We start from the raw sequence: 15,476 nt of genomic DNA on the forward strand, positions 1-15,476 counted from the left end.
GTAATCATAAAATGATTCCGCTACCCCCCCCTACTCCCGCTTTCCCGCTAATCTCGTCAGGAGTAGATATCATTTCATTGTTGGAAGCGGTAATGAACTGTTAGTAATAAGGAAAGTCAAGCTTGGGTCAGCGGCTCCAGCTGTGGGGCATGGCTTGTGTGTCAAGTTTCTATCGTGACCTCTGCGGTATGCCTTAGATGGGGAGGGGGTGGGGTGTCAAGCGAAAAGGGTGCAGTCATGATGATATATATCAAAAGGAAAGGTATGGGACACCCGCACGCTGACAATGATCATTTAGTCTACAAAGCTTTACACTGTGTAATATAGCGGACGAAGATGAGGTAATTGGCCCACCTGATTGCACCCCCGCCATACTCTTAGATTAGCCTATATACGCCTCGGTCATTCATAAATTTGGTCAAGATTAATTTCGCATTACATACCACCTTTGATGGGCTGAGTACAAACTAATCAAAAGAAAATTTAGATTTATTAGAATTCCTAATGGGTCAACATTCTCTACGCAGCAGATAGAAATGGCTTGTGGTATATTTATTGGCCTGCAGGCAAACCTGTCGGAGTGATATCGGTTTACAAAGGCGGTGAACTCTGTTACATTTGTATACTATGAAAATCAATCAATCCGAAAAGATGACACTATGTACACTCAAATTTCGGTTGTTTTAAGTTAATGCAGTTAAACAATTATTGGTTGAAACATTGACAGTTAGGCTTCGGGATCGGATTGTGGGCCCCACTTTAATATTGCTTTGTTTAGTAGGAGAAAGCTTACGTTACTTCAACATCTAATGAAGATCATATATCACATTCATGATCAAGAAAAAGAAAAAAGAAAATAAATAACAAGTCTAGTCAGACACGTCATGGGAACCATTTGAACTAAAAAAAAAAAATGGAAGCACAGGGATTGAAGCGCGGTATATGAATGCTAGAAAATTGGTCATATTGTTTATCACCGTCAGTCTTTGGATGCATATTTTTCTCCGAGCCCAAATCTCTGGGAGAGGAATGACAGTTCTGAGTGATGAGTGATCAAGGGTTCCGTTGCATAAAAGTTATTATCTTGGTAACTTTGCCATCCAATGGTAACTTTCATGGAATCCTTGGTTTTGATTGGCTGATGAGCATTGTTACCATGGTAGTTACCACTGGATGACAAAGTTACTATAGTAGTAACTTTTATACAACGGGGCTCAGAAGGCATACGATTCTTATAGTCGTTCATCAAAACCATCTCTGATTGAAGTAGGTATCCATGCGTATGGGATTAGCTCACATGGCAGCTCTAGTCTGATGAAGATAGTCATAGGTGTCAGTATGAAGTTACTTCACCGAATATGTAAACACGTTTTCATTCTGACAGGCAAAATTGTTATTCTTCAGATACCATTTCGTGTGTCTTGAGAACATAGATTGACTTTACTCTCTATAGTCTAAAATAACCATGTGTGGATACACAGCAATCGTTCTATAAATGGTACACATACATGTACGTCATTCCAAACGTATTATCTTGGCCCAAAGTGATCAGAGTGATGGTTATATCTTTGTTGGGAGGTCTCTAATGTATGATTGCATGCTCTGTGAGTGATCTCGGTGACAAAGTACGAAATAAACTGATAAAATAGTTCCAGGTTTGACCCCATGCTACTTTATGTGCGTCATAGGGTTTTCTTCTTTGATCAAAATCATCGACACATCAAGCCACAGCAGTTACTCAAAATTTATCAAATAAATTTACATTCCGATAAGTAAATATTGCATGCACTGAAGCATATTCTCTTGTAATGCGGTTTCTCTTGAGACATAATGAGTTTTATTAAAAAGGAAAGAGTCTACCTTCTTTTAGTTCACTTTTGAAGACATGAAAAATCATTACTGACTATGAATGAGGGCATGCATTGACCTCTGGAAGGGCCATCGGATGTTTCAATCCCCTTTTCAGTTGCTTTCACACAATTACAAGATATTAGTTATGTCTATATTTATGGGTGAGTTTGTAATGGTTAATGGTATGAGCTAAAAAGTGAATTGAATATACGTGATGAAATGGCATCCAATATGTCTAAGAAAAGTTGAAACCTTTATCAAAATAAATAAAACTATTTGCATTTTATCTTTGTTTCCCAAAATTGCTGTCACAAAAAAAATTCAGTCGTAATGTTTAAAGCACAAATGGCTTTTAATAATTCTTTTTCTTGTATTTTCCAGCTATTGAGGAATTCCCTGGGGATCTTTTCACAGAAGAACAACGAGAAAAGGGAGCTTTTATTTTACATGCATTATGTGTAAGTATACATTTGTTCTTTTAGTAAAATTATAGTTTATACATAGATATATTCTTATATTGGTAGATATTATGAGTATAAGGTAAATTTTTTTTCTTCAAATCACTGCTGATAAAAGCTGCGAATATTTGTTTATTTTTTGAGTCCACATCAATTGCTCATAAAACTTTAATATATGTATGGAAAATTCTCTATGGTTAGAGCATCAATAATTTCAGAAATATGATTTATTCCATGTTCTCTGAATTGCTTTGAGTTATATAACTTTAATTACTAAGGTTATTACTTAAGTACTATTTACAGAGCGAAAATAAAATTGTGTGTCGTTTTCAGACAGTATATTTCTTGTTGGTTCTTAGATGTTTCATCTTCCGTTCGGTATTCGTAGAACCAGAGATGATTTGCTTTCCAGATTAGATCAACATATGTTTGCAATGTAATTGTTGGTTGAAGCATGTTTAGTCTGTTACCGACGCGTACGAATGTCAAGAAGACATTGGCATTACGTTCAAGTGATCTACCAGATTGGATCTTTAATGAAGTAAGGGATCAAACGACTAAAGTCAATTGACACCAGAAACCGTAATGAAACCAAATGACTAGATGTACCAATCTCATCCTCCTAGAAATCTAAATTGATTGACTGCAGGCCGTACCGGTAACGTCACATTCTAACGACGCAAACACGTGTGACATTTCATATCCAACCCTAATGTTAGGTCATGGGTGTATCACGTGACCTAATCATGCCTCTGCGTGTGTGTCTCCACACGAAATTGTCTTATATGATTACCTCCATCTTCATGAATTGCAATTGTTTGCTGTTTCAACTATGGCAGTGAGAATGATGAATTTATTGGCGTGATGTACGGGGTTTGTACGAGTTCTTTGAACTTCTTGAATGGGGGGGTCAATATTTATCGGGTAGTCAATGAAATGTCATACTGCTTATTTGGCATTCCAATACCTTGATTGATCGGTGTTTAGGTTTACCGGATTGCTCTAACTTGTCTAAAGGCTGCTGTAAACTTAATCGAAACATACATTAAGTCCATAAGAAACGTGTTTGGCATATCCGATAGATTAATGGCCTCATTTCTACATATCTTGAATGAATATAAAAACCAACGTTGAAACTAACCTCGCCTATTGATTTGTATTAGCAACTTACCTAAGCCTGTGATTTATACTTGTTTTGAGTTTATCTCAACATGGAACTAAGTTTACCCAAAAAAACTCTTAAGAATTTGTGAATCAAAGTTCGACCTTAAAAAGTATTCCACAGCTTTTCGACTGAAAGCGCTCAAGGTCGAAATGTTAAGTGTTCGGCAAGGCGTTCGGCATCTCTCCAATTAATTTTATAACACACATAAAACATAAAAATAAACAAATAATGAATTTCAAGTTTTTCAAGATGGATAAATATGATGTATTTATCTGGTGCCCTGTATACAATCCAAGAACTTTTTTCCATGAAAACTCTAACTACGGATTATATTTTTATATTGGGAAATGTCGACCCTGAAGGTGATATATGAAATAAAAACAAATTTACAGGATGCATCAGGTCGACAGGAGGATCTGAACGATTCCACATTATTAAGACCTCAGGCATTGCATTACCTACTAAATTGCATCAACTTCCCAACAGATGAATTTACAATACAGCTTAGTGCTCAGGCGAGGTTGTTTTTAATGTTTGAATCCAAAATATTTTCTCAGAATATCATTTAAGACTTTACACTGTATTGAAATGGATTTCATGCGCTCGTCAAGAAGGTCTTCTGATGTTTCAATGAGGTAACTATACACAGGTTTTAGTTCAGGTTTAGGTTATGCCACAATTATGCTATCAAGCTAATAATATTTTTAAGGAAGAATTTCTAAGATTTTTAATACATCCCAAAACATGATGTTATTGAATTATGATATTAATTGAAATGACAGCAACAACTTTAACGTATGACTTTTTATCTGAAATTGACCACTGAATCATTGTGAATAGTATTGTTTCACGGGCCAGGCTGTGTCCTTGATTTATTTATTTATTTTTTTTGATTGATTGGTGGTGATTTTTTTACCTGATTGCTAAGAAAGCATGAATGCTTGTAAGCAAGCAACCAGAGGACCGACGGCTTAAGGTCCCCCCCGAAGGACCTGGTACTGAGGATTAATGCCTTACCAAAGGGCACAAGCGCACCAAGTGGGAATCGAACCCGGGTCACCGGAATACGAGTCCCCCGCTCTACCGACTGAGCTATCGCGCCTCCTTACCCGTCAACTCCAAAGTTTCCAAGGTCACCTATTAAATGAAATTAATTTTACTTAACTGTAATAAAGATAATGATGAAGAATGTGAATTACTACCATTAACATTACCTAGAATTTGTGGTCTGGTCGGAAATGAAGAGCAATTCCGTTATAATATCCGTCAGAGCTTTTTATTTCACCATTTTCCTCCCTGTCCTATTTCTATTCACGATTTTGAGGTGAGTTGCAAGAAAAGTATAAACATTCATTCTTGCAAAAGAAAAATATATAAATGTATGTCCTCTGATTAGAATGATATTTTGATTCTAAATTTGGAACACACTGATAACAACATATTCAAATAGACCAAATCATTTTGTATGGTGTGAGATCGATTGCAGAGAGTTGCATTTGATAAATTTACAACAACAACAAATCAAGTCCCAACTGCGCTTCAAATTCTGATTATGAGAATCATGTCATGTTTTTGTAGATTAGTTTGATTGCCACTCTTTCCTCAACGGATCCTTGGAGTTGGTTTCATATGTTTGATTGTGATATCGTACACTCTAAACATAAACGATTTGAAATGGGTAAATCACCCTTTAAAAGAGCTGACGAGTGACGGCGTTTTTAATAAGAGTGGAAAACGATGTCACTCTGCCATTTTCCACTCTCTTCGCCTTTATTTTTAGAGTATATCAGGAGCCATCGTTACACACACCAATCGAGCTTGATGTTCAGCCAATCAGAAGTCTGTATGATAAGCATTACATTTGAATTTGTGCGACAGACACCAGAACATGATGTCTACATCATACGTCTGCACAATAGTTTCATATCTACCCCTGATCTTCAAAGTTGCACGCTTACATTAAATAAATTGACAAAGCTGAATGTTTATTTGAAAAATGATACGAATAACCAACAATGCCTTTTTTATTAGTTCATGTCTTAACATAATACATTTCACCTTATGCAATAATCGGGGCGATGCAGCTTGTATATGAGAATGCTGCAATTGAGCTCAATTTACGAATATTTTCGCAGAAGACAATTCAGATGCTTTGTTTTTTTAGGATGAGTTTTGTGAGAAGCCCCTTTCACCTTTTCGCGGGATGAAGAACATGAAGTGGCTGGTCGAGATTCTAACCCTGGGAGTCTTTGATGTAGGTGCTCATTAGCGAAGTACCGCACTGTGGTTGATGCCTATTACAAATCATGTGCAAGACAGATATTGGCACCCAAAATAGCCTCAACTACGTTTCACAGCTGCCACGTTCACTCTGAGTCGGTACGGGTTGTGCAAACCCTGCGATTGACACAGCAAACATGATCAGCCGCTAATGATCCGCATTCCTGATCCGTTGGCACCCTTTCTCTCATTAAGTGAACATTTTTGTGTGTTTACACGTACCAATGCATGCTTCTTGGACTCGAGACAACGGCGCTGTTAGCATTCAAGAAGTGGACCTTAGTGTGTTGGCCCATGTTCTCCCGCCGTAGGCTTTGTGTGACGTGCATTAATAAAATGGTTCATCTGTACTTTTTAATTCTGTTGCAAGATACGATACCTTTGAAGGTATCGGTTTGGTTACTATAGCATCAATTGATTCCAAACTTCAGAAACAGCTTTTTAACTGTCTCCATTAAAAGGTCACATGATTTTAATTGTCATAGTGGTTTTAATTAAGTTTTTCTTGAGAATTCATCCCTGCAGAATGATCAATTACTATCTCACTAGAATTGAAATGCATCTGCCAACAAGAATAGATCATTGCTTCAGACGTGTAGAATACTAATTTTAGAAAAGTACAAAGTTGAGTCCCTTGCTACATTGTGCAATATTCGAACTTTTATCAACATTAATTACTTGAAGATTATTACCATGTGGTTACAAAACTTTCCACAATGACTAAATTTCTGTTTCTACTATCATCTAATCCGAAAGTTCCTAACATGATCATCAGTGATCCAGCATTATTATACAACAAATTACAATTACCTTGAGTCATCCGTTTGAACCTTTTACATGTTGATGCACCTCATAATACTGCGTAAAATTGTCCGAATATTTCCTTCCCGTCTTTCCGTGTGGATTAACTCCATATCTCCTACCATCTAGGGGAAGTGGAATTGTTTGAAATCGTCGAAAGGCCTACTATGTCTCACATTGATAATCTATACACAGTAAGCGTGCCTGATACAATCATAATGTATGACTAGTAGCATGACCCAGTTTTTGTAAAGATTTTTTTGGACAATAGTCTGAAAATACATTTATTACCTAAAATAAACACCCGTTATGTTTGTTTGTTTTTTGTCTTACAGGCCGTATACATGTTTATTGCACTGGCCATTGTCTGTGATGACTTTTTTGTGTCTTCGCTGGAAAAAATATGTGAGGTAAGATTCAAATAAGCCAACAGCAATGTTAACAAGCAAGATTTAAACAAAGTCACAAAGGCCACATGCTGCTTTAGTGTAACTCATGCAAGTACCTTTCTTTCCAATATTTTTCAATAATTACACATTATGATGACAAAAACGTAAATACAGTACATCATAACAATGCCATGTTGGTAAAGTGCAAATTCCACTTTTGTTTGGAGACGAACAAACCTTATATCTGAGCAGATTGGTTTCAAAGAGGAAACGGAAATTGTTTCGTTAAAATTCTGATCCATGATAATCCACGTCCCTTACGTAATTTTATCATTCAATTTAACGGTACACGTTCCAGAAATATGGAACTTTATTTTTGTCGAAGTCGATGGCTCTTCTTCCATTCTATTGATGTGCATAATCAAAACAAGATCAATAGTGTAAGAAAACGTTAGTTCTTTATTCCAAATAAGCAGCAAGAATTAATGAGATATGAGAAATACCCAGCAAAGTACTTCATTCCCCCTAAAAAAAATATGAATTTAAGGTCATGTGGTTTTCATCCCTTGAGCAGCTAAGGGTTAGGATTTGAATCTTATGGAAATATTGGATTACGTATGTATTTGTGATAGAGTTTATCTAGATCATACTTTTCTTTTCATGTAAATTTTAGAGTAAGAATTATAAGTAATCTTTATAACTTGCAATAGGACCCGTCTTTAAAAAGGTGCATATCTATTATCAGATCCCCCAAAAGATACAATAACAATAGTTTAAAACATGGCGTACGATGACTTGGTATTTGGCGTTGTTTTTCTCAATGTATGTATGTATGTATATACTGTAAACGTACTTTGTCGTGACGGGATTGGCATTCATTGCGAGTTGGGTAACATTCTATCTCGTCTTTATCTTTTCATTGTAATCATCTCCCACACGATTTTCTTCCTCACATCACATTTTCCCATCATCTTTATTCAGAGACTCAACTTAACGGAGGACGTTGCCGGGGCAACCTTCATGGCTGCCGGAAGTTCTGCACCAGAACTCTTCACTTCAGTAATAGGTAGCCAACTAATGCTTCTTATCTCCATTCATACACACATGATCAAATTCAATTTGTTGCCTTGTTAAAGAGAAAGAGGGGGGGGGGGTAGATAGAGTGGGATGTAGTAAATCATAGATTGAAATTGTGAAAGATTATGTTCATTCTGTGGTGCCATCACAAGTTACGTTGTTGGCTTCAATCGTGGTGAAGGCGTATTTGTGTTTTGCTTTACACAATTTTGATGGTGATGGTAAGTTCCTCGTGACAATATCCAAGGTATATCGTTCGCAACTGACATGTTCTATGCTAAAGTAATAGCACTGTTGCGTCCGATACCAATGATGACAAGTTATTACCTTTAAAACCTCAATGTATGCGAAGGAGGTTGTCATATTGTTTCTCTATATGACCATCCCTAGTTGCGATTGACGATCATGTACCTGAATCATTTACCATGTTTACATCACAATTTGGTGTCCCTCAGGAGTCAGTGATTGAATCCAAATGCAAGTTGCATCACCATTTGCAGACATAGTAAAGCAGTATCCCCTCTTTAAGAAAAAGGTTTTTTTTTCATTAGTTTTCCCGCTTATTTTATGTTAATTTTACCTGTTTCCATGTTTCAAGGTGTACAAGTATTTTTTTCAAAGTTAATTGCTTTGATGCAAGAATTTGGTTAATATAATACTGGCTTGCAATTTTGTCTCGCCCATCAGAGGTGAAGGCGAGACTTAGGGATCCAATTGTCGTCCGTCCGTCGTCTGTCGTCCGTCCGTCACAAACCTTATGACACATAACTCCACAACCGTAAGTCGCTTTTCAACCAAACTTGGATGAGAGATGGACTTGGGAGACCTGCATGTTGTGCTAAAGTCGGAGGTCACATGGTAAGGTCAAAGGTCATTTTCAGGTCAACTTTAAAATTTACATGCAAGACTCTCTTATGACACCTAACTCCACAACCGTAAGTCACTTTTCAACCAAACTTGGATGGTAGATGTACTTAGGAGACCTGCATGTTATGCTGCAATCGGAAGTCACATGGTAAGGTTAAAGGTCATTTTCAGGTCAACGTTAACGTTTCCGTGTAAGACTCTCTTATGACACATAACTCTGCAACCGTAAATCACTTTTCAACCAAACTTGGATGGTAGATGTACTTAGGGGACCTGCATGCTATTGTGTTGGGAGGTCACATGGTATGGTCAAAGTTCATTTTGAGGTCAACATTAAAGTTTACGTGCAAGACTCTTATGACAAGTGTTATTCCATCCCAGTCATTTCACAATGAAGTTTCGATACAATTCTGTTTCTGGTTATTTTCATAAGTGGGCGAGACACAAAATCGCTTTTGCCTTGTTAACATTTGTATTACTTTCTCTATTTGAACAATTTTTAAATATTGTTTCATGAAAAAAGCTAAGGAAGTGATATTTTGCTTTCCATATAACTTTATCAACCTTTCATCAATCAGTACAATTGAACTCTTGAGGAGCTTGTGAGATAGTTCTTCCAACTTCCGGAACAAAGGCAAAATAAAAATAAACATGAGAGAGATGTGGCATGATGAAGAAACTGAGTGTTTGCAATGATCTATCTGCGCAGGACTACATTACTCCTACATTTCGTCAAGCCCAATGTCCAATTTGGCATTTTAGTCGTGTTGGGAGGGATGTAGTGAAAACATTAAGTGGATTACGATGAAGTGGCGCACGCGACATAAGAGGATGGCATCCTTAGAAATCCATCTCGTGGGAGAGCAAATTTCAGCTTGTTTAGACGGGAATGAGATAATAATGCTCATGGCAAAATTGCTCTCGCGTTCTTGGATTGCTCCGTTAGTGGCCAGGCTCATTGTATATTGGTACCTGTCCTCGGGCTGTATTATGAATGTTATTTTGGCTAAGGGTTGCTCCGTCATGTTGTGGGTGTCAAAACACCTTAAAACCGACAAAAAGGATGAGCTTATTATGAATCAATGTTTCCGAAGTGTTTCTAAAATATTCAACAAATATACACTGCACAATTGATTACATAGGAATCTGAATAAGTCTGCGGAGGGTAAAACAAACTTTTGGTGCTCTAATCACCCCAAAAGTAATGGCAAGACATTAGTAGACCAAAAATGTTCCATTCTGTATTATGTGTTCGATAGGGGGAAAAGTAGATTGTCGTTTGCTCTGCAATATGACTCTGCAATAAGAACCCAATGCCGTCTGTCTGAGATACCACATAATCGTGGGTAGAGGATGCGCATGCTTTATCCAAAATGTATTATGTACAGGGAAATAGGAAAATAAGAGTGACATTATTGACGAATTTTTGCGTACCTTCCATTGACCATTCCTAAATGATAAACCCCAAATTAATGATGACAATGCTTATAATCTTTTCTGAGAATAACCAGATTAATGAATGTGTATCAAGAGTCAAACTCTATCCTCATGTTTAGATTATGATGTCTTAGATAGTGTACAGACATCATGGACGTTGAAGTTATTCATGTATTAGCTCCAATCAAATAAGTAACCACAAAACATTGGATCTTAAGCACTTTAATTATTGTCTTATTCCTCTATATAATGTTTTTTAAGAGAGAGGGAGATAGAGAGTGTGAAGTTAAAGAGAGAGGTAGAAACGAGGGACATGGGGGAGGGAGGGATAGAGAGAGACCATTAAGCATAAGTTATTTGATTGATGATACCAGTAATGTTAATCTCATGAGGAGTCCCAGATGATATCGAGGCGAGTCTTCCGGGGTGTAAAGTGGCGAGAAGATTGAAGAGTTGCATCTTCATGAGGAAAGAATACCGAGGGTACAGGATAATGCTTGATAATTAATTGCAAACAAGCCAAACATACCACCGCGTTCCATAGAATATGGGTCGATAATGAAACCACTTCTCTATTTTTGTTATCACTCAAACTCTACGAATATGGGAAATTTACCGTATCTTAAATTGGGTGTTTCTAGCAATAGTGTGTGTATCAGTGGACGAGGGTGTGCGCGTGTGTATTTCGGGATGTGAGTGTATTTTATGTTATCATTCAAAATATACAAATACGGGATGATTTGATTAAATTTAGCTTAAAATAGGTGTTTTAAGTGATAGTGTGTGTGTGTCTGTAGAGGAGGGTGCATGTATGTGTGTTTTGGGGGTGTGAGTGTATTTTATGGCATCGTTTCCTAGAGGTTGAGGTACTGGAATGGATATGCGCGGATTATGTGTTAATTTCCTGCTTAAGCCAAATGAAAATATTGAACACATACGGATGTGCTAATATCTTTCATTTATTCCATTGATAACATACAATTTTTATTGTGTGTATGAACTTCTGGTCTCTCATTTCCATACAACTTGTGTTTAACATTTGACTGATTTGTGAAAATGAAGCAAAACAACTTCGAAATTTTGGGATTCTCCGTTTATTCAAATTCATGTATTCTTAAATTTAATTTTGATTTGTTTGTCTAGGTGTCTTTATTGCCAAAGGAGACGTGGGCGTTGGAACTATCGTAGGATCGGCTGTTTTCAACATTCTTATTATCATTGGTATCTGTGGGCTGTTTGCTGGTCAGGTGATTAATTTTGCTTTTAATTTCTACCCAATATCATGAACTCATTATTTTATGTACTCCATTATATATTTTTTTATGCTGGCACAGTAGCCTAATAGAGTTTGACGACGTCTGAGCTGGGCGTGTGGCGTCGTGATAATTCCTAGTAGCTAAACGTAAGCGCAATTACCATTCAACGTGGCGTCGCGTTTTCTTAGGTGGAAATGCCGCTAATGTTCGACATTGTAGGGACCTTAATTTCTGTCTTCAAAATCACAGAAGATGAAGGTCCAGGATTGCATTTGCCGTTGGAAAGATGTATTTTATAATATTTGTTTCTTTTTTATGACAAGGCAAGGTAAATTGGAAGCGATGAAGAAATAGATATGTGAGAATAATCAATTCAATTAAAAAATGGGCTTTATTGATGATCAAACATGTTAATAACAATCGCACATGAAAAACAAAAAAAAAAGCCGGAGCTGGAAAATTCATGTTAACAAGTTTGTGTTGTCACAATAAATTACATAGTAAAATGCATTGAAAAGTATATACATTTTAAAAGCTAATGCAATTTCAGATAAAGCATAAAAATTAATGAATGTAACATGATAATGGCTGACTTTGAAGTTGACAGAGAGGAGACTGGCACTTTATTTTAATGACAAAAGTGACTCTATTGTGGTCGGAGGGGAGTGACCATTGTCCATTGCCTTTTCCCAGTCAACACATTTTTATCAATAGTGTGAAAAATAACTTATTCATATCTTATACCTTGCATCCGAATAGACATTTAGCCCTCATGGATGCTGTCAAGTTTAAAAGTTAATTTGCTCCATCTCTTACATTTATTTGAGCTTGTAATCATTTTAAATTCGGTGGAATTTGTAATTGGATAAATTCTTACTTGTTTTATGTTAATAATGCTGATAATTAACATGAAATCCACACTTTGAGAAAATGAATAGATTCGAATTGATTTATCTATAAATCATAGTTAGCTTATCAACAAAAATGTCCGCTCTGCATTTCAAATGAGTTCATGTCACATTATAAAACCTAAGACTTATTCAATTAAATCAATTGAATGCAAACCAGATAAATGAGGTAGTAGGAAATTTTTATACGAATTAACATAGTCCCATTGCGGCAAAACCGAAAAACCGAGATTACTTTGCTTGAAAGTACCCCCCCCCCGGAAAATTATATAACTTAATTCGTAAGAAGGAAGGTAGGTGGGAAGGAAGACATAAACGTAATTAAACTAAATCTATATCTATAATCAATTTATGTTCAGCGTTTCGAGGTAGTTGTTCGAAAATTTTGAAATCCCTTTTAAGGGTTACGTTCATGCGTAATATAACGCGTAATCAATACCATTTCCTGTTTTGCCACCGCATTTAATTCGATCAATACAATATTATTCACGTAAACCCATTTTTGTTCACTGAGATTTTCCGAACCGAAAGTGTCTTATCAAAATCATAGTTTTATTCAGGATAATGATTTCACTGTCCACTAAATATGTGATTTTTTCCGTATGCTTAATTTAATTTCTAATCTCCTCTTCAGAAATAGTTGGCATTATAGAATATGTATTCACAAAACTTTTCTTATTTTCCATGTTTCTTAAAATCCTTTATTTAATAGGATATAGTTCATTCCAATCAACTATAAAGTGATCATACTGTATACAACTAGATGTTGTTGGGAGATATTGGGGGATTATGTTGATCAACGTTTGTGGGAATGAGAAAGAGTAATTCAATCAATGTTTGTGACTTAGCTCTTGTAAGGATGATAGACATTTTTCGGGAATTGTTATTTTCAACGAAATATTGATACGTGCAAATATTTGGAAAATTTGACAAGAAGGTATTACACTATATCTAACAAAGAATCATACAGGAAACACATGTTGTGAGTGTATGGAGGCTATTTTGTGTATTGTTCAATGGATGTTGTAACCGATTAAGAAAAGGCTATACAGGCACCACCTGAAACTAATAAAACAGTAAAGCTCTTGTACCGTTATGATGTGGTTTCTTCCAAACCTTTGGCGCGGAAAGTACTTATTAGCTGCCTTCCTTGGCGCAAGCTTATGAAGATTTTATCCAAAGTGGCCCTAGGTTCACATAGTTGAGCATTCTTGACATGCTTGATTTTTTTTTCTCGCCAGGTTGTCCATTTGTCATGGTGGCCTCTCTTCAGAGACACATTGGTGTACTCATTGTCAGTAGTCACTCTTGTCTTGGTCATTAGGGATGGCTGGATCAGTTGGTAAGTTCTATGATTATTCAATATAGGCCCTTTCTAACTCTAAGAAGTAAACATTGTAAGTAAAATGATTTAAAATAGCCATATCCACGTCTACGTTCCCCCTCCCTTGTCTTTACTTTTTTTTAATTGGTCTAATGCCAATTCGTCCAATTGTCAACTCGTCTACTTTCATTTAGTCTACCATCAGTTCTTCCACTATCCATATGGTCTAATTGCCATTTCGTCCACTTACCATTTCGTCTAATAACGAGTTGGTCCAATAACCATTTAGTCCATATACCATCCGGTCTAATTGGAAAAAAAGTGTTAATCAGGTGAAATGAATGGGGAAAAAATTGATATAAGACCAACTGACCATGAGACGAAATGGTCATAGGCGAACTGGTGATTGGACGAAGTGGTGATTGAACCAAATGGTTATTGGACCAAATGTTTATTGGACCAAATGGTTGTTAGACGAAAGTTTGATGGACGGAATTGCATCAGACTAAATGAAGTTAGACCATGTGGTGAGTGGACGAGTTTGCAGTAGACGAATTGGCAATTTACCGTCTTGTACTACACACTTTGATATACACCCTAGCAAAAAAATTGCACATCAGTCTCCCACTCTTGCTCCAAATTTGTTTCCAAGTTGTCGCCTATTTTACCAACTTGTCTCCAATCCCTCTTTTTGCTCTCACTCTCACTTCTCTTATATTGCATTTATTAATTGCACTTACACACACACATCTGCACACACACGCCGCTGCACCCACCGAAACCCACCTGTCTTATCTCTCTTTATCTTATCTTTTAATTCTGTCTCCCTACAATCATATAAATCAGTTCATCTTCCTCTCCCACACTCACGTCTTTTGGTCACACACTCCTCCCCCCACACACACCATTTTTTTATGCATATTTATTTAGTTCCATATTTTATACAACATGATTACACAACCATACTATTTATTTGATTATTATTTTCTTGGAATTTAATATTTGACTTCTCATCTTTTTTTAATCACATGAGGCTCTAAAATCATCATAACTGCCCTTTTTATGTCATTTTTATTTTCATTTCGTTTATTTCCATTTTCAACAATTACATTTTGTTTTGTACGTTTATGATTGTATATACATATATGATTGTATATATATATGATTGTATATACATTATCATTATAGAGTTATATTGTTATATTCATGATGATCGATTGTATATACAGTGCCTGATAATTATATCTTTCTTTCTTCCATATTCATTTCTATCCAGGTATGAATCATTAATCATGCTTATTATGTATCTTTGCTACGTAATCATTATGTGGTGAGTAAAAGCGGCTACATAATTTCTATCAATTTAGTAATGCAGCAATATTGATTGATTGATTGAATTTATTCTTCTTCATTTCAAACAAATTTACAAAGTAAGTAGGAACAAATCAGAATATGAATAACAGAAATTAAAAAAGGGAACTCACTGGAAAGCATCGCGTGTTTATATGAGTCCCCTGAAATTAATAACTGATTAAAATTTATCAAATACAAATAGAAATTACCAATGTTCAATAGAATAATTGAAAAATACTAATATGAAACTGAGACAAGAACTATAATGGAGAAAAGAATCACGGAAAACTCATACGATGTCGAAAGAAAA

General features: G+C 36.1%; 1 protein-coding gene across 1 annotated transcript in view; it reads left to right on the top strand.

Moving 5' to 3' along the window:
- LOC129265374 (sodium/potassium/calcium exchanger 3-like) overlaps window positions 1-15,476 on the top strand; it is a 40,643-nt gene that overhangs the window by 11,002 nt on the left and 14,165 nt on the right. The window contains exons 2-7 of the mRNA XM_054903374.2: window positions 2,233-2,309; window positions 6,891-6,965; window positions 7,926-8,010; window positions 11,469-11,572; window positions 13,731-13,831; window positions 15,090-15,143. Of these exons, the coding sequence (XP_054759349.2) occupies window positions 2,233-2,309; window positions 6,891-6,965; window positions 7,926-8,010; window positions 11,469-11,572; window positions 13,731-13,831; window positions 15,090-15,143 (496 nt within the window). The remainder of the gene's footprint in view (window positions 1-2,232; window positions 2,310-6,890; window positions 6,966-7,925; window positions 8,011-11,468; window positions 11,573-13,730; window positions 13,832-15,089; window positions 15,144-15,476) is intronic.

The sequence above is a fragment of the Lytechinus pictus genome, chromosome 7 (assembly GCF_037042905.1).
Source record: "Lytechinus pictus isolate F3 Inbred chromosome 7, Lp3.0, whole genome shotgun sequence".
Taxonomy (NCBI): Eukaryota; Metazoa; Echinodermata; class Echinoidea; order Temnopleuroida; family Toxopneustidae; genus Lytechinus; species Lytechinus pictus.